An 18354-nucleotide genomic window follows, 5' to 3' on the forward strand; every position below is an offset into this window, starting at 1 on the left:
CTAGTGTTGTAAATCCTGCAGCATGTCTCATTCGGCAGTGGGTCAGGCATACCTATCACTTTACCTCCGCACGCGTCAGGCGAGGATGAGGAGGTGGTGTGCCTACAATTCTCTGCTGTGGTAGCTGTGCTGGGATGACGCCATACGAAGCGATCTTAGTAGCTATATTCAAGCACAGCCCACATGCTTCAGGCAGTTGATCTGTTCATGGACCGATGACCATTGGCAACAGTACTGGTTGCATTCGCTGAGAGCTATCAAATCTCCCGCTCGCCAGTGTGTAGACAAAGCTTACTCTCAGATATGCAGCCATGCTGAAATGTACACTCGCACATGATATATCACTGGTTGGTCTGACATACCACAGTGCCGCCATTGTTGAGCCATGCCATGGCGCTGAGGAGAGTAAGTGAGACCAAGTCTACGGTGTGAAATTGCTGACTGTGGTTGGTGTCCAGCAGAGATGAGAGTTCATGCTTCGCATGAGCTCGTCGTTGTGCCAAACAACAAGGTAGTCTTGGATCGCTGCAGACAGACTGAGCTCACTCCCTGTGGGCAAAAGCTACAGCACATCGTCAGTAAAGTGAGATCGTATCAAGGTAGACCATCAACTCAAGGGGTCTAGCTGCAGTGGTGGTTCATGTGAGCCGCACCAGCCTTTGTGGTACTGCATTGCTCATGCTCTGGCGCAGTCAAGCTATCGGCTCGGTCAACCTCGTAGGGCTTATGGCATCTGTCATACATTAACTTACGACAGGTGGCTAGATTCGCCAGTGGTACCTTCTCTTGTTTGCAAAACCGACTCTGCTCGTCACTTGTCTGACTATGTGTTTTCAATCACGTCATCTGCATCGCGTCAGCTTGACCAGTGTGGTAGCTGCTACAAACTTCTTGCTTGCCAGATCGTAGCTTGTAATCGCGTCGAAGACGTGGCCCCAGAAGTCTCTAGAGCTAGCGTTGTACGTTGTTTCGCGTTGATAACAATCCACGCTCGGAGCCACTTGTATATCTCTGGCTGCAACTCTAGAGGCTGGCGCGACGGATTCTGGCGCTGTTTGGGACTTATTTCTGTGCTTCGTGAATGGCAAAGAAGAGCGCGAGCATCTGCACCAAGACCATACGGGAATCCACGGACCAGCAGACAACCATTTTGAGGTCCAATATACCTCCGTAGCGCCATCGCAAACATCATGGGAAGCGCTGTGCGTGTGTGAACACGCCGGATGTCAGGTCAATGCCGTCGAATAAATAACCTGAGCCCAAAGTGGAAGGAGTCAGCGAGCATCCTGATTGTGTACTAGCTATGTGTGCAGGCAGGCTCCGAAGCAGGATCAATACTGTCGTTGACGCTGCTCAGGATAACGGAGATGATACCTTTGATTCTCAGAAAAGGGTAATGTTCTGCCTGGATGCGCTGTACTATCGACCCACATTTAAGCATTCACATCGTCAAGAGGCAAGGTGTTGTCCCTCTACTGTAGACCTCCACAACTGTGCCTAAGCACGATGAAGTACATTGGAAAGCAGGCGTGATTGGGAGAAAACAGATCTCCGATGGCACAAACGAGCTCAAGAGAGCCTGGCAGTTGTCCAAGTCATCTAGAGACCGCTGTATGGAGTCTCAGGTTGCATAGCTTCATATCGCAGATAAAGAAAGTGTTTGACCACGATCTGTAGGGGCAAGAATGTGGATGTCGGCAATAGTTCCATTTGCTCCTGAGAGTCGATTTGAACATGTCTCTGTTTAATGGGTGCTAGCTTGCGCCGGCATGCACCTAGGCGCGGATAGGCAGAGTATTCCTGAGTGGCAGCAAGGCGGCGACTACACGAAGTCTCAAGCCTCCACAGCGAACTTCTTTTTCCACCAAGCAGGATTCAACCTCTTCCTGCAGTTCAAGAAAGACATAGCCAGCCTGAAACTTGAGACATACCGAAAAGCGTCTAGCCTAGAGCGTGTGATGCGTTCTGTGATAAGCATCCTGGGAAGGAAGAACAACATAGTCTAGTACTGGGGCTAGAGAGATACTGCAGTATTAGCTACTCTATCAGTAAATGTTGTCGACATGACTAATTAAAAGGCTTTTTAATTTCATCATCGAGGGTTACGTGAATAAATGCTATGCCTTAACGACCATGTTTTTGGAGCGGTACTGGAATGGACGCCATAGATACTGCCTAGTTGTGCCGTCTGCAGGAGATACATATCCTTTATTAACGTCGCTATCGCGCCATTATATAATACTAAGTATTGGACCTTAATAGTCCTCCCCGCGTCGTGCGCCAGTATCTTGTCTTAGCAAACAGCTATAGTATCGTATCGATAGCTCGAACCATGCAGATAAGACAGTCTTTATAGAGATACGTTGTGGTTCGCTCGTAGCTAAGTAACATTCTTAATAAAAGCTCGATATACTTAAGCTCATCTCTTCACGACATCAAAAGTGCACGACCCAAGTCGGTGTTACGATACAGCAACTCGTTGTCTGATGCAGGAGCTCACTTCTACTATATGTGTTCGAATCAACAGCGGAGACATAATGACCAGAGCACAGACCTAACCACTCCGTCTAGTCTGCACAACATGCACGATCAGAAGCGCAAGCGCAGTCAACTTAGTTCAGCCCCACGCAACTCAACTCGACACTAGCAACACTACCGTGTTCTGCCACCTTTCGTGTCTTATACACTAATCTCTAGTTGTACGTCAGTAGATATATTCTGTTAGTACAGCCACTTAACGACATTACAAGAGTAGAGTAGGGCAGTCAAGGGATGATAGAAGCCGTGAAGCGGCAGCCTCAGGCAACATATCATCATAACAACTCATTCTCATCGGAGACCGCAACACGTGCTCGATTTCTGCACCAAAAGTCGAGTTTTGGATCATTCTACACATCGATCAGCCAGACCTATCGCGAGCTGCAGGCAACATATGCCTGCAGCTCCTGAGACGCTTGTGGAGCAAGCTTGCGTACTAATCAAAGCGGTCGCGTTGATTGAAGGAGCGCACCCATATCATGCATGCCCGGACCAAAGTGGACGACTTTCAAGATGACTTGCAATTCACCAAGGTGGACTGGGCCAACTCTATGGTGAGTCTTTAGCCTTTAGTTTTACGAGGTCTTAACGTAGGTGTAGCTGTTTGCGAAGAATATGCACCAAGCGATGTGTAACCAGCCTGTCTGGGACGACATCGAGTTTAAGTGGCGAGCCATCTCCGATGAGGAGCAGCAACTAGCGATAACGATGATGCTCGAGCGTTGTCAGAGTCTGTTCACCACCCGTAGTCACGATCTTAGCAGTGCCAAAGTTCGCACGGCCATCGAGGCACGACTCTATCAAGCGCGAAGGACATGGGTAAGAGGTCGAAAGAGCGATATTCCACACCGAACAAACACGCCTGTTCGTGCTCGAAGTTGTCGCATGGCCTCTGTTAGTTCTGTTGGGGCTTATGCTACTATCGACCATTGTTATCATGATACATGTCGAATTGACTGTGTCGTGTCTTTTCGACGAGCTCACGGGTCTGCTTCGTTGGGCAATGATCCTCATTCGAAGTGACTTGCTCACATTCAGTCAGAATTTTAGGCGCGATAATCGCGATATCTTGAGCCAGGCGAATATGTAGAGAAACACAAGAATCTCGACGCAGTACCATGCTGGTATGATTACCAAGCTGATGAGCATGTGGGAAGAATCAGGCTGGAAGGTTTAGATCAAGAACCCATTCAACAGTTCAGATGGCAGAAGATCATGTCTGCTTCGCTTCTGTGGAAGAAAAAGACAGGTAGAAGACATGGTATTATCTTGGAGGATAGAGAGCCGTTGCGTCCGCAGTGATTGGATTGCGCTCAGTGCGACAGAACAAAATTGCATCGCAGATCCAAACGTGATCGTGATAACCCTCGAGTTTTTTATGGCAAGATCGCATCAGTCGACTGGATGGTCAGCAATGCACGTGCATGCTCTGTCTCCCCTGACATGTGGTCGACATGTTCTTAACGATATCGAGTAGCTGACCATAAAATGCACTAAGCAGCGACGTGCATCTCAGCTGAAAGAAACTTCGCGCTACTCTGACGCCACGTCAACGAACTGAAAAGCTGCTCCCTAGCACACTTTGCCGTATGGATAAGATGCTATCAAGGCCGTCAAAGATGTACGTACCCTGTATATGAGTTGAACAGCATCGCAGAAGCTCGGCTGTGCTTAGCCATTTCTTTATTAAACAGCATGGAAGGCGAACATGCAGTTTGACCAACAGCGGATGAGAAGAATAGAAATAGGTGTCCTTAGCCAAGGCGGCTGAAGTGTTCGAGACCACGGACCATAAACTTAATGCAAAGCGGGTTGCCTCAATCTAGACAAGAACCGCGACAGAGTTCGACGCTATCCTGTATTCGACTATTCTTCTTCAGCTCGACGAGAGACAAACAGGAGCTACACTTTTCAGTAACAGGTCTAATTGGCGGACTTGCATTGAGCACCTATCGACGAGTTTTAGGATGCAGGCGAGTACGAGTTTTACATACAGATTAGATCAACTTATATTAAGCTTTTGGCTGTAGAGTGATAAATCAACGGTAAGCGACACTTAGGACGTGTCTCGTTGGTTTCGGATGTGGGTCGACTGTATAGAGCCGACTAGACTTCGCTGTTTGGGAAACACTTCCGATCACCTTTCTTATCGTGCTGCTCCAAACCCACCACCCGCATTTTGTGGCTGACTGATATCCATAAACTTGCGAAGATCGCACCCAGCCAATCGTCGTAAGCTTACTCGAGCCTCATCTAGGCCACACGAAACCATGAAGCTTCCTCTAGCCGAGTCCCACCAAGTCGACTGGTCCTTCTGTTGGTTTCGTGATTAGAAAACTGCGATAGCCATCAAGACATCTTTTCTGATGTCTGCAGCTTTACAGCCACCATACCGACAACTACAATGGCCATTACAGAGTATAACGAATCACGTAGAATAGATACCGAGAAACCATTGATGAACTCGACCGTCACTGCTCTTGATGAGTCGCACTCGTCTTCTCTGAACACACCTGATCGACAGCATGGTCAAGGATCATTCTCAACAGAACGTCCGGTATGGATGAGAACGATCTTGATGGTCATTGATCTTCTTCTAGCAGCATCGCCTCTACTATTTATCGGCATTGCTCTCGCGGCTATTGCTTACAACAAAAAGCCAATAGGTTACGCCAGTCACACTATCCGAGGAGTTGATATGTCCTTCAATGGTGGAGATATCATCATTGATGCTGCTCGTATCGCTGTCAGTATCTTTCCGATCATCTTTGCAGCAATTGCTGGTCGCTTTCTCAAGGCCTATGCTCTACACCGAGCGGAACATGGATCTCAGATGGGTGTACTTGAACAACTCTATGGCAGTCAGAGTTTGGCGAACGCTCTACAACTCTCAGTCGCCTTGAAAGGACCTGGACTTATCGGTGTAGGTGTAGTACTACTCTGGCTCCTGTCTCCGCTTGGAGGCCAAGGTGTTGGGCGTGTCCTTGGCAGGACTACTCGGTCCACATACTCGGCCAGTACGGCTTTCTATACTGACACAAGCGCCAATCTAACAGCCTTCAACTCTCGAAGATCGTCTAGCCTCACCTTGCCAGCTACAAGCGCTCTCCTTACGTCCGCATTACTGACCGACCGTCTTGCAGATAGTGAGAACGATGTCTGGGGCAATGTCAAGATTCCGTACTTTCATTCTATCAAGTCGAGCAACAATTCTGAATGGTTGACACCTGACGCAAATAGTACCAGCTCGTCGCTCGTTGGTATCACTGTCTACAATCTGACTGCAGATGCCGGCACTGAATTCAACATGTCGAGCTCCTACGTAACGCTCAATTGCCAGGAACCTTTGTCTTTCAGCTACATGCCACCTGACTATAGGACGGACAGCGATGGCGTCACTGCTCTTGCTAATATGACAGGTTACAATCGATTCATGGAGTGGTACGGCACGACTTCTACAAGCATGTTGACGAACTCGACGGATACTAATACTACCGATACATCAAGCCAAAAGTGGAGTGACTGGCAATATCTACTTGACGTGCGTAGCAGCCTTAACAACGATTTCCTGAACACTATTCTCAGACCGCCCACGATTATCTACGCTTCCCAATCATTCTCATCTCCTGATTGGTCTGGCTCGGTGATCAAGGCTTACGAGTGCAGAGCGGAAGTTGAGTGGATTCAAGTCAGCGTCGAATGCCCAAGCAATCAAAACTGCTATCTGACACAAGCACGGAGTATCCAGCGACCCCAAGAATTGGAAACCGATAGCATCTTTTCTGAATACCCAATCGCCAACACAGACAGTGCATCGCCTATCGTCAACCTTCTCAGCTTCCTCAACAGCTTTGGCAGTTACAAGAATACCGATGTGAACGTCTGGGGTCCCGCATCAACGATAGTCGCTTATCTGGCAGGCGCTGACGTCTACGAGACTACTTATCAACCCGTAAACGATACTGCAATTCCTCAACAAGACCTCGACTACCGACTCGCAACGCTGATCAACACAGCTTGGCTCATCTCGCTTCAACAGACCAACCTCGCGATGTCAAGCAGCACCAATACTACCTTATCAGCTGTTCCTGAGTCTGATCCGCTCAATTACATGCTTCCCAGTGGCAAGACTTTGAACTACGTTATGGCTCCTTCTCCCGCTACGACAATCTTCACCACGGAGATCTATCAGACAAATTGGGCTTGGGTGTCAGTAGACATTGTTATTTCTTGTGTGCTTTTGGCCCTGGGTATAGCGGGATTCTACTTCAGACAGGTGAACCGACACCCTGATGTACTTGGGTTTGTGTCGACCCTGACACGAGACAACCCAAATTTCGACGCACCACCACAAGCGGAGAAGTTTGACGGGCTGGAGATGGCGAGCTACTATAAGCATACCAGGGTGCAACTTGTCCGTGCAGGCGATGGCTCGGAAGACCACGCTAGGATTACGCTGAGACCGCAGTAACGGGGAGGATGTGCATATATAGCAGAGTCGAACTTACCTTGCTCGAGTCATATAGACTGAAAATGTGAATGTAGCTCATGTTCACTCAGGTCGAAAATCCTAATCTTGCTCAGCGATTGAGGGAGGGTTCCGCTTCTGGAAAACGACTCAGCAATGTACTGCTGGAATTGTCCAAGAATCTGATCTTGCCAATTCAAGACGTTCTGTCACAAACATCATACAAGCGACTCTGCACTGTCCCCGCCGGCACACTCAATAGAGTACCGTTTGCAGCACTAACAATGTCCGGGGTATCTCTCTGCGAAAAAATTTAACGTCTATCAAGTGCCTAGCTTGGCTGTACTGAACGAATTATCTGCTGCAGCACAGGTCAGATCAGAGGAAGTACAACGTGTCACGATCATTGGAAAGTCGCTTTTCGCGCCCGTGCCGGATCCGGTATGGATACGCATCTCCTCGGGCTGAAACTGTTCTGCCTCCTCCTTCTCACAGGTGGCCGTGGCATAGTAACAGGATTGCAGATGCTACGCTTTGTCGGCGCATGCCGAATGCTGGATAAATCACTAATTGCAGCAGTTACGAGACTGGTCAGAGCAATGCCGCCTCCGTAAGAACGGTGTCGATGTCGGAGCCTTCTATAAATGGCGACCTACCACGCAAAACTGTAGTATCTTCTTTTGGCCTCCACTGACTACTTAGCAGGCCATCTATCTTGCTACCCACCTCCACTAAGTGTTGCAAATTATCTCGCTCGGTGGCCACGTCTGCCTGGTGCTCTAGTTCAGCTTGCTGGAACCGAATCTGGGTTGTCCAGATCTGCGGAGCTTGTCTCACGCTGTCTTGTTGTTCCGTGAGGTATGTGTGGACCTTCTGTAGCCCATGGATGATGGACAACAGCTTAGCATTGACCTCGGCATCCTGGCACAATTCGGCGAACGTACAGGCAGCATCGAGGTAGTCAAGGATAGTGGAAAGCTCAAGAGCACGACGATGGACGCCGAGATTACGAATTTTTGGTCACCTTCGTGAGTAGGAGTGTCTCGAGTGGTGAAGCTTGTGCTGTACCACTACCTGCCGACCTTGCAGAAGTACCTCGATCAGTGCACGCAAGACAAGACCTGGCCGCAGTCGCATTACAAGGCCCTTGAATACCTGCTGTCCACCATGAAAACACGGACCGATGAGACCACGCGTTCACAACCTCGTCGATAAAGCCGGCCGAGAGCGGCTCGAGAGTGTGTGAGCTCGGGCTAACTGAGTGGAACTAACACTCCCCTGTAGGCTGACATCAAGGTCCAATGCTAGTCATATTTAAGACGCTGCAACCTCATTACTTCTCATCGCTTTATCAACCACGAAGCGTGTTGGTCCATCTGCACGAGTGACCCATCTACAGTGACCTAGTTCGAAGCATCGTGACCTGGATCATGGTGGCAAGAAATGATGTGGGCAAGCAGTATAAGTCAAGGCAGACTTGGATTCTTAGCCGTAGAGCAAAGCTATTGAGTTTGCATATGTTTACCTGTACAAACTTCTCAATCAATCAGCTACGACCATGATGCACAATTTGTTTTCTTTCGACTCAACTTAGCTCGGATTATCGTCACGTATCTAAAGTATATCAAATAAGCGCTCCTTCATTGCTGAATTCTTCAGTGTCATTGCTAGAGCCATCTTGATCTCGATCTAGGTCGTGCTGTGCAAACTGAAAAGAGACGCTCGTTGATCCACTAGCTGAGGCTGTACCGCCCTCTAAGGTCAGCGATTTAGATCAATTATTGACACGACTGCGCTTTTTCTGTTGCTGTGTTGGACTGGAGCCTTGTGTGTCTGTACGATTCCTCTTGGTTGTCTCGAGTCCAGCTACGGACGACTCATGCGCCAAGCTAGTGTCTAAGGTTCGCTCTGTCGGGGGTGTTGTGTAGCGGACGCTTTCCGGGCTAAGACTCGTGTCCTCAATGTCCAGACCCGCATCTGTGTGTACAATGTTGTTGGCGTGAGCAATCGCTTCATTTCTTTGTTGCTCTGCCCAGTCTCGAGCATTGCGAAAAGCCGTGACCCCTTGTCGGAATGTCTCGAGATTGCCGGTCATGCCCCAAGTATTGAGCTGATGCATGTAATACTCGGGATGACCTCGTGGATGAACTGCCTCGGCCCGTGAGACTGTATATATTTTCAGTGTTCCGCCGTGATAAATGGCCGTGACTGTGTGAGCCGAGTTGTCAGGCACAGACTGGATTGATCCATAAGTTTGCAGACTGTGCATGCCGCGAGCACCCAACGCGCCATCATAGCAAGCCTGACGCATCGCCACTGCCAATGACCCATCAGGGCCTTTCGCAGCCACAAAGAAGTTGGGGCATACAGGTAGCTCTTCTTGTGTTGTGGGTATGATCATCCCTCTGAGCTCGTCTCGAACTCGTCGATCAATTTGTTCCGGTCTAGCGCCTTCGTAGATGTCAGGATTTCCAGGCTTGATAGTGCCGTCGGTCAAAGGCTCGAGGTTGCGAAACGCGACCCCTCCAGACTTGCACTGACCATTCCTGTCTTGGCCATCAATGATGGAAATGACTGATTCTGACACTTGCTTCTCTTTGAAAGCGTCGCCATCCGCTGTTTGGAATTTCTGGAAGTCTTCCCCTGATACGCGAGACGGCGAGAGGGAACGCCGTGGCACTACCAGTCTCTCATTAATCTCGCTCCAGTTACGTGGCAGAGGCGGAATCCGGCCGTCGGGATATTTGTAGTTGGCAGGGAAGACACCATGGTCGACAAGGTTCTGTTGAAAATTCCTGTTGTAAGGTCCACTGCTCTTCGTGTTGGCAGTCTCTGTCGACGCTTGTTCACTGGGTGTTGGGGTGGGGTTCTGTCTGGAAGTGCGTGATGCCGACCGTCGAGAGCTGGCCGCTCGTTGAGGTCTGTCTCCAGGAATTCGATACTGCCGATCAGTTAGAAGTAGCTATCGACTCTCATGGCCTTACTTACTCCCTGTGCATCCGACATATCCGGTCCTCCTCTTCGTGCAAAGCGTTGCAGGTTATTTAAGGTGCGCACAGTGCAGTATCCCAGATAGTCTGCCACAGGAGTAACTGCCTGACTGCACGCGTCAGGGCAGGTGAGAGTTCTCCCTGTGCTGTTCCTGCGGTCGAGCTCTTCCAAGGCACCTCTTGTGAGATGAATGACACTCAAATTGTTCCAGAATGCAGATGGTGACCGTGATCGTGAGCGTGACTGTGATGGTGAATCGTCACTTGTGGTGGACCTTTGCCTCTTGCATGCGTTCTGACTTGACCGCGGTGTTTGCAGAGCCTCCCAATCTCGAGACTGGCGTTTGCGAGGGTTCGAGGATGGAATCATTGACATGGAGAGAGCGCAAGCCGAGAATCAGCAAGGCGTCATTATTATAGTCATCGGGTTTGCTGAACGCAAACCGCTAGTGGGAGATGTCTCACAGTAGGGTTATTGCATATGAACGAAGCCAAAATGGGCGGCTTTCGCGCTAGTTGATGTCTTGTCTGCGTGTTCGCCTTTTGATACACTATGAAATGCGTAAGTCAGTGATCGAACTTGCAAATGCAGACTACGGGAAGGTCCCACTAATGCAGCTCAGAGGTGGGGAAGGGTCACATGGTATTGCCCTAGCTGCCTCAGGGTCCTCCCTACAGATAGTTTTACTAGATGATTGCCAGCCAATCCCTTTTGGAACCTGATGGTCCAGTGAAAAGTCTGGCATCACAAGGCTATCCCACGCGCCAGAACCTGTGAAGGGCTACTGAGTGAATGCCAGATACGAAGTCTAAGCTCTAGAATCATGACCAGAAAATAACCCTTCAGTCAAATTCAGCCGCATCTGGTGCTTTGTCCGCCAACATTGCTTCGCCGTCAAGATTTTTATGCCACCCTGCACTCATGACACCCACAAAGTGTATGACTGTATCGTCGACATCATGCAAGATTGTTGTAGGCCTTCACCAACTGAAGCCATTGTATCGAGGGCTAGAGCAAATCAAGTGCGAAGAATGGACGCATCAGGACTGCATTGGATCAACGAGCCGCCTACCTGGGCTGATAGCGTTTGAGCAGGAAGGAAAGAAAATGTGTTCTACCACCAAGCAGACTTTGTCAGAGTGGCTCTGAGAACGGCTCGTATTGAGATGGAAATAATATTGTGTATTCATCCCTAGCGTCTGGCGTTCGGTATCTGACGTCTTGCAGCTGGACGAGATAGAGTTTCAAGTGCTTCTGGATGGGTGTGAGAAACGAAGGGGAGCTACATGCGTCCATCGAAAAAAGGCATGGTTGCCGAAGATCGAGCGCTGTGTGAGAGCTTGTTTACAACTGGGCAGCCCATTCCGACAGACGATTTGTTCGACGATGACCACTTTCCAGCCTTCCACACGAACCTCCGGGGCCGATCTGAGTCTCGTCTCGGTGCTGACCTGCATCCTCGTATCATGCCATCGGTGGAAAATCTGTGCATTCTGGGCCAGCAGGAACTAGGGAACTTGAGAGAAGGTTACAACGACTCATGGATCAAGTCGATACCCTTCTATGGTCCACGTCCGCAACCTGATCACACTATCGGGTACAACTGGTCGAACTTCAACGAGCAAGAAAGGCGTAAGCTCGGCGTTGAGCCTACCAAAAAGTCACTGTACACGGCTCGAGAGGATATCTACTTCCCCTTTCTGACTGCCGAGGTCAAGTGTGGGAAACAAGGACTGGAGCTGGCGGACATGCCCAACGCCCACAGCATGACTGTCCACCAGCGTGGCATTGTCGATCTCGCTCGTGGGGCAAAACGCACAAATGTCGTGCACCGACGAGTGCTGGGCTTTTCGATGTCTCACGATGACAATGGAGCACGCATATATGCTCACTATCCTGAGGTCAACGGTGAAGAAATCACATACTGGCGAGAAACGTTGAGAGAGTTCACATTTGGGCGTGATAAGGGCAAGGACAGGTGGAGGTGTTACCAATTCACCATCAACGTCTGCAAGATCTTCGCGTTGCCTTTCCTGAAACAGCTGAGGGAACTGATTGAACAACTTCCAGATCCGGCTACTCAGTCTTTTGGACTTAGTGCGGGATTCGATGATATCAGTGTGCAGAACTTGCAGGACGATGCGAGCACTGTGGAGTCTCAGGACGAGAGCTTCAAGAAACCCTCGGGTAGTCGTGGATTGCAGGCTGAGCTTCGGACTATAGTGAACAGTCTGCAGCGACAGTTGGCGCAACAAAGGCAGGACGCGGAACAGCAGCGGCAGGATACCAAAGAACGCGAGACTGCGCTATTGACGCAACTTGAAAAACAGCGCATCGACCATCTACAACAACGGCAAGGCCTCGAGCAGCAACAAAGAGAGCTCATGAGCGTCTTGGCGACGCAGAGCAAACAGATTGAGAAGCAGAACACAGAGATCGAGAAGCTAACTTCACACATAAAGGAGCTACTGCAGAAAAGGCAAAGTTTATAGGAATTTGCTGTCTCAACTTTTCGAGACTTTCTAGTGGCTAGGTCGTAACGACTGTACTTGTGCCAAATCTTACCAAATGCTAGTTCTGCGCTTGTTAGTACCACTTTAGCGGAGGCGCTGATAGGTCATTGATGCAAGACGAACAAGTTGACCGACTGTTGCCAGAACTCCAGGCAGTTCGCTCGAAGCTACGACACTGCCCACAGACCAGCCCATAGCCACCACCACTATCGTCGCAGCCGCCAAAACTGTGTCCCCCAAAACTGAATGCGGTTCCGGGTATGTATCGTCCAGTCTGAATACCACAGTCGATGCAGAATCGAGTGAGTCGTTGCACCGGTATCGCGTCAGCCGCTATAGAGTTCTTCCCTCTCTTTCCTTTCATCATTGCATTGGAGAACTTGGTCGTGGCTCGAATATGAAGGCACAGGCCACAGGCGAAGTAGTCGCGGTTGAACAAAGGTTGTTTGAGACAACCTTCTGCCTGTGCAGCCCCATTGTAGCAGGGCCATCGTTCGATTTGCAGTAAGTCAATCATGCTGTACTCATTCTTGGAGACGGTCACCCATCCGTGCATAGTACGGCACGTCAGGGATAACGCAAGAGCAGATACATAATCAGCGTGTGAGACAACTTGAACGATGAGCTCAGGCGACAGACTCAGAAGTGACTTTGTCATGGCGAAAATGCCTGGTCGACCTTGCTCGCTTGCTTGCAGGTAATTAGCACAAAACGTATGGGACTTTTGAAGCTAGGAGGCCGCACCTCGGCAGTCTTGCTTTCTCATGGGCACACAAGCAAATATTGCGTCAGCACAGCGGGAGCCGCCAAGAAAGTCACCTTTGTTGATAGATCTAGCAGGATTACCATCACTGTCATTGGACAAGGTCTGCCACGCACCCTTTGCATGGTCTATTACGCATTTCTTTCCAGGAGTAAGGCTATGGCATAAGAGATGTGCAAAGAACAACAACGACATGTCGTCCCTTGCTTCGCAACATCGCCCGTAAGCGGAATGTGACATGTGTGCAATCTCGTTTCGAGACATTGCATTCTCAGCTGGTGAGCAAACAATGTGGTGCAACCGACCAGATCAACGCCTCCTTGCATGTTAGTTTTGTACATTCAGGTTTATATCTTCACATCAATCCGGTCAGAAAGGATGTACACTAGCAACGACAGTCCACTCTAATCCGACAAAGTTGACCACCATAGAGCCAGCAGGTATTGAAGCAGAAGTCGATCATGTCCGTGTCGATCACCACTGTTCTCACTTCGCTTCGTCTTCTCATCGAAATCATTCGAGTTGGAGCAGAGCTCGTCCACCTGAAGTGGCGGCCACAAGAAACGCCTTTCCGCTTTGTCGGCACTGGTACAAGTAAGCACGACCAGACGCGTGGCCGTGATGAACGAGCTAACGACAATGCGACCAGGTGACAATCTGGAGGTCGACGTATAGACAGGCCTTATAGCAAGATGCCTTGCCAGGTTATGGACGAAATGGTGAAGCGTCCAGGTTATTCGGCCTTGCCAAATTGAGCAACAGAATCAACTCAGCAGCTTAAGGCTGACAAGGCTGACAAGGCTGACAAAAATCTGTCCTGGAAACCACCAGCTTGTGATCCTTCATTTAGGGCAATTGCACCAGGTTGAGTGCTACCGCCTATGGCTCATGGCACGCCACGAATCTGCTGATAAATGGAAAGGGCTAGCTTTCTGACCTGTCGACATCAAAGCTTTACTTGCCACCGTACTTCGGCGGTCGGCTCCTGCCGTCGCCATTCGTGGTTCTGCAGCGAAGATTGTGTTGTTGGGAAGCTGACACATAGCTGTGTATATACTGTCTATGTATAGTGTATACCCCATGTCTGGTCATCTCAGAGTAAATGGTGAGCGTACGTCTTCTGCTGACCCGTCATTGCCCCTCTGACGCAACAACCAGGCCAGGTTGTTTGTGCTCGTCAGTGTGTCGGGATGCTCTTGGCCCAGAACGAGCTCGGCGATCTGCTTCAGATATACGCGCACCTGGTATTCGTCCTCCCACTTACCCAGCTTATGCAGTAGTTCCCCTACCGTTCTCACGTACTCTCGATCGCGATCTGACATGCGATACTCTGATCCACATGCCGACGATACAGCGGTGAAGTTGGCCATGACATGAGGCACTAGCCGCGTTCCGGTACCCAAGTCGCCCTCGTGGTCGTGTATCACGGTGCTGAGAAGCCCAAGCACGACCAAGCTCCATTCTCGCTGTAATTCGCCTTCCAGCCGGTCGTGACTCCATGCATGCACTAACTTCGGCATTGCTGTGAAAGCAGGCCTTACGTGGCATAAGGAAGTGCATGGCTACCCCAATGTGCGACTCGGAAATTCAGAAACGTCATTTGGAAGTACGACTACGGTCTGCATTTAGCAGGAGAGATGCGGTATAAGCTCTTGACATATCTTGTCGATTCGATCAGGGTGATTATTCCGATTGTTTCAATCGTTGACGACGCACCAGGAGTGAGCAATAGAGTGAATAGTTGTATATTCACCCGGGTGTCTGTGAAGCTGATTGAGAAGGTGCTCAGGCCTGAGAGCACGCTATCTTCATCGCTCGAATATGTCTCTGGATTTTTCGATATGGATCGTTATATTAGAGACGCAGTTGGTATCAGAACAGTTCTTGTGCCAGCTTGGACGTCGCGAGAAGATGCACATGGCAGTACATGACAGCATGAGGACTAGAATTATCGAATAAAAATGGCTGAGGCAGGTTCTGAGAAGATGGCGGTCGTCGACTGTCCTTATGCCGTGTGTGAAATTCTTAAGCCTAGTGTGTCCCATGATATAATAGCGCTACGGGCTGGACACGTAGAGAGGGTACATAACGCGGATCTCTGGCTACATTTACCGAATCGATCCTACACCGTCAACCTTTTCTAGATCGCCGAAATATCGAGCCTAAACTTGGAGGACCATTCTATTGAGACTACTTTTCGGCAAGACGTGAGCACCATAAAATTCTCCCTTCCTCCTTAGCAGACCATCCAAGCGCATCATCTATGTGCATGTTGGGGAGTACCTCCAAAAAAGTGTGTTGCTCACACACAGGTGATAGCCGTATGTCACTCTGTCGAGCTGTCCAACAACCACCACATAGATCCATGTCTGCACATTGCCTGCAAACATAGCGCCCCGTAGCACAAGCAAGTGACCCACCACATACATCGCATTCCACTTCAGCAAACAGCAAAATGCCTTCTTCACACTTCATTTGATGTTCGAAAGAAGCACGTGCATTGTGATCATCATGAACTTGCAGCAAAGCTCTCCCTAGAACTCCAAATGGCGTCAAAGTTTGAGTAGCTCAAGTTGCGACTAGCCGAGCCAGTTCAGCTACTTTGTCTTGGTACTTGTACAGATTACCGAGCTTATTGACTATGCTTAGTGTCCTGGTGTGGTCTGACCCCAGTGCTGCCTCGTACCCAGTCAGTGCTCGCTGGTACATCTGCTCGGCCTGCTCTAGCTTGCCTTGATCTCTGTATAGGTTGCCGAGCTTATTGACTGTGCTTAGTGTCGAGGTGTGATCGAGGCCCGGTGCTGCCTCGTACCCAGCCAGTGCTCGTATGAACATCCGCACAGCGGCCACTAACTGTACCTGTTCTTTAAGCATTTGTGCAACACCCATAATTTTGTATTCCCGCCCAGCGATACCCATTGCTAGCTTATCGTATGCCTCAAATCGAGAATAAGCCAGCCGTCTCGCATGCTGACTCATATGGCTGTATTTCACATGGCTAAACAAGTACCAGTCGTCATCTTCAATGTCTTTGGCTACACAATCGAATGCGTACCAGTAAAGCTCCGAACTCATCGTCGCATTCAGCTCGCCAAGTGTCCAATCGTGCACGCAGCTGTGCATACTGTACGACTGGCTTGCGTGCTGCACTTCCGGGAAACAGTAATCCACGAGAACCGCCGTCGCACCTTCGAAATAAGGCTGGTCTTCGAGAGTTGCCTGTAACCACTCTGGCGAATCATCCGTTAGCCTAGCGGTCAGAAGGTCATACCACATCTTCTGGTTGTCAAAGTAGGCTATTAATTGGAGCATCTGTGCTGCATCAGGATCTTCGTTTCGTAGCCGATCGTATGACAAATTCTAGGTAGTATACATTGTTCGATTTTAGTAGTCCTAGAGTCGCAATGGCCGGTCAGGATTGATGTTCCACTTTCGTTCATATGCATCGAGATACTGCTCGAAAGTCATGGTGCTTTTGCGAAGGAAAGCACCTGCGGTGACTAAAGCCAACGGGAAGCCACCCAGCCGTGTTGCTAAGCGTTTGGCCCCAGCATCTGCTAGTCAGTCAGTCGTATCCTATGGCGAGATATGTGCGATGTCTCTTACCACGTTGTACCTTCAACCGACCCGAACGAGTTTCCAAAATGCTGAGACTATCGGTAGTGGCTTGCAATGGCTGAACCCGCACTATCTTCCCAGTCACAAGATCAGGAAGCCGAGTAGTAATGACGATGGATCCATGTCCAACACCAGGACAGAAATTGTCAATGGCGAAAAGCTCCGGCTCGTCATAGTTGTCAAAGATCAGTAGCCACCGTGGGTTGTCGGGCCGATTGAGCCATTTCATCACGTTAGCGAGGACCTGCTCGTTAGTCAACGTGGTTAGATGTTCTGTACCTATTACTTGAGCCACCTGAAGTAGACTGGCACACAGCGTTGACTCTGATGCGGCGTTGAGCCACAGGACGGACGTATAGCTCTGCTGGTGTTGCCGTGCATATGCAATGGCAATCTGGGTTTCCCAAGCCACCGATCCCTCCAATGACAACTCTTCTCTGCTCTTTGCATGCTTCATCTGGCTGAAGAATAGTGTGAATCTCATGAATCTCATGAATCTCAGCAGTACGACCCACAAAGTCGGTCGACTCGATCAGTGGCGCAGAGTTGAAACATAGTCCCAGTGGTGTCACTTTCGTAGGTTTTGGTCGACTTGGCACTGTACACATATCAGTTAGACAACAGGCTTAGACATACACAGCACTTTCCACGGTACGGAAGTCAAGGTAGAAGAAACAAAAAGATACCAAGATACCAATTCATTACATAGATCGTGATTGGTGCCATGCTTGCGAATTCGACGGTTGTAATTCGTACCGACCTTGTCTCGACTCAATGTGGGCTTTCCACACCTTTACTCTACTTGTCCTGCTTACCAGTATATTGGTTGATCGTGCCCACCCCGCCATAGCTGTGGAGGTCCCCCTGACCAGAGTGATGAGCATCACCCGTGCTGATGTTCTGCTGACCACCATAGTTACTGTTGTAGAAGTTCTTCGCCGACTCTTCTGGCAGAGAGCTGTCCACCTTTTCGAGCTCTTTGATCAGCTCGTCCAGATGCACGAGCAGTTCTGGTCGCATCGATTTAACGACATAGTAGTTTGCCAGTTCGCGGGTATCTTCGCTGATCGACTTCAGCAGTTATTCCACCGTCTTGCCCTTGCCCTTGCTCTTCACCGCCACTTTGTATCGTTCGATCCGGCCAGCATTCTCGCCAGGCACTGTATCTTCGAAGATGTCGCGCAGCTGACGTGCTTCTGCCTTGCATTTCGCAACAATCTTCGTGAAAGACTCAACTACATCGGCTGACAGTTCTTCTTTGACAGTATCAAGCTGGTCGTGACAGGTTTGCAACGAGGATAACAATAGAGGGAGGCGGCGAGCTACGGTTTGGAAGGTCTCGGGCAGTTTGATGTCTTGCTGCGCGCGTTGCCAGATCTTCACGCTGGCCTCGATAATGGCGATAATGGCACTAATACCTCCGGTCACCTCGAGTCCAGACATTTGGCAGATAAGGATTGAGG

At 49.7% G+C, this 18354-nt stretch overlaps 6 protein-coding genes across 6 annotated transcripts; 2 read left to right on the plus strand and 4 right to left on the minus strand.

Moving 5' to 3' along the window:
• Positions 1-4942: 4942 nt before the first annotated feature.
• On the plus strand, positions 4943-7009 carry LTR64_008761 (uncharacterized protein; the record flags this gene model as incomplete). Its single annotated transcript, XM_064903070.1, has 1 exon — positions 4943-7009. The coding sequence occupies one exon, from the start codon at positions 4943-4945 to the stop codon at positions 7007-7009; it is 2067 nt and encodes a 688-aa protein (XP_064750508.1).
• A 1771-nt stretch (positions 7010-8780) lies between these two features.
• LTR64_008762 (uncharacterized protein) lies at positions 8781-10372 on the minus strand (the record flags this gene model as incomplete). The annotated part of the gene is made up of 2 exons (XM_064903071.1): positions 8781-9947; positions 9995-10372. The coding sequence occupies 2 exons, from the start codon at positions 10370-10372 to the stop codon at positions 8781-8783; spliced, it is 1545 nt and encodes a 514-aa protein (XP_064750509.1).
• A 932-nt stretch (positions 10373-11304) lies between these two features.
• Positions 11305-12489, plus strand: LTR64_008763 (uncharacterized protein; the record flags this gene model as incomplete). The annotated part of the gene is made up of 2 exons (XM_064903072.1): positions 11305-11329; positions 11399-12489. The coding sequence occupies 2 exons, from the start codon at positions 11305-11307 to the stop codon at positions 12487-12489; spliced, it is 1116 nt and encodes a 371-aa protein (XP_064750510.1).
• Positions 12490-15841: 3352 nt separating this feature from the next.
• On the minus strand, positions 15842-16585 carry LTR64_008764 (uncharacterized protein; the record flags this gene model as incomplete). The annotated part of the gene is made up of 1 exon (XM_064903073.1): positions 15842-16585. The coding sequence occupies one exon, from the start codon at positions 16583-16585 to the stop codon at positions 15842-15844; it is 744 nt and encodes a 247-aa protein (XP_064750511.1).
• An 81-nt stretch (positions 16586-16666) lies between these two features.
• Positions 16667-17911, minus strand: LTR64_008765 (uncharacterized protein; the record flags this gene model as incomplete). The annotated part of the gene is made up of 4 exons (XM_064903074.1): positions 16667-16827; positions 16880-17135; positions 17206-17489; positions 17707-17911. 4 exons carry the CDS (start codon positions 17909-17911, stop codon positions 16667-16669), a joined length of 906 nt encoding a protein of 301 aa, XP_064750512.1.
• Positions 17912-17971: 60 nt separating this feature from the next.
• LTR64_008766 (uncharacterized protein) lies at positions 17972-18334 on the minus strand (the record flags this gene model as incomplete). The annotated part of the gene is made up of 1 exon (XM_064903075.1): positions 17972-18334. The coding sequence occupies one exon, from the start codon at positions 18332-18334 to the stop codon at positions 17972-17974; it is 363 nt and encodes a 120-aa protein (XP_064750513.1).
• Positions 18335-18354: the final 20 nt, after the last annotated feature.

The sequence above is a fragment of the Lithohypha guttulata genome, assembly GCF_036872675.1.
Source record: "Lithohypha guttulata strain CCFEE 5908 chromosome Unknown scaffold_14, whole genome shotgun sequence".
Lineage (NCBI taxonomy): Eukaryota > Fungi > Ascomycota > Eurotiomycetes > Chaetothyriales > Trichomeriaceae > Lithohypha > Lithohypha guttulata.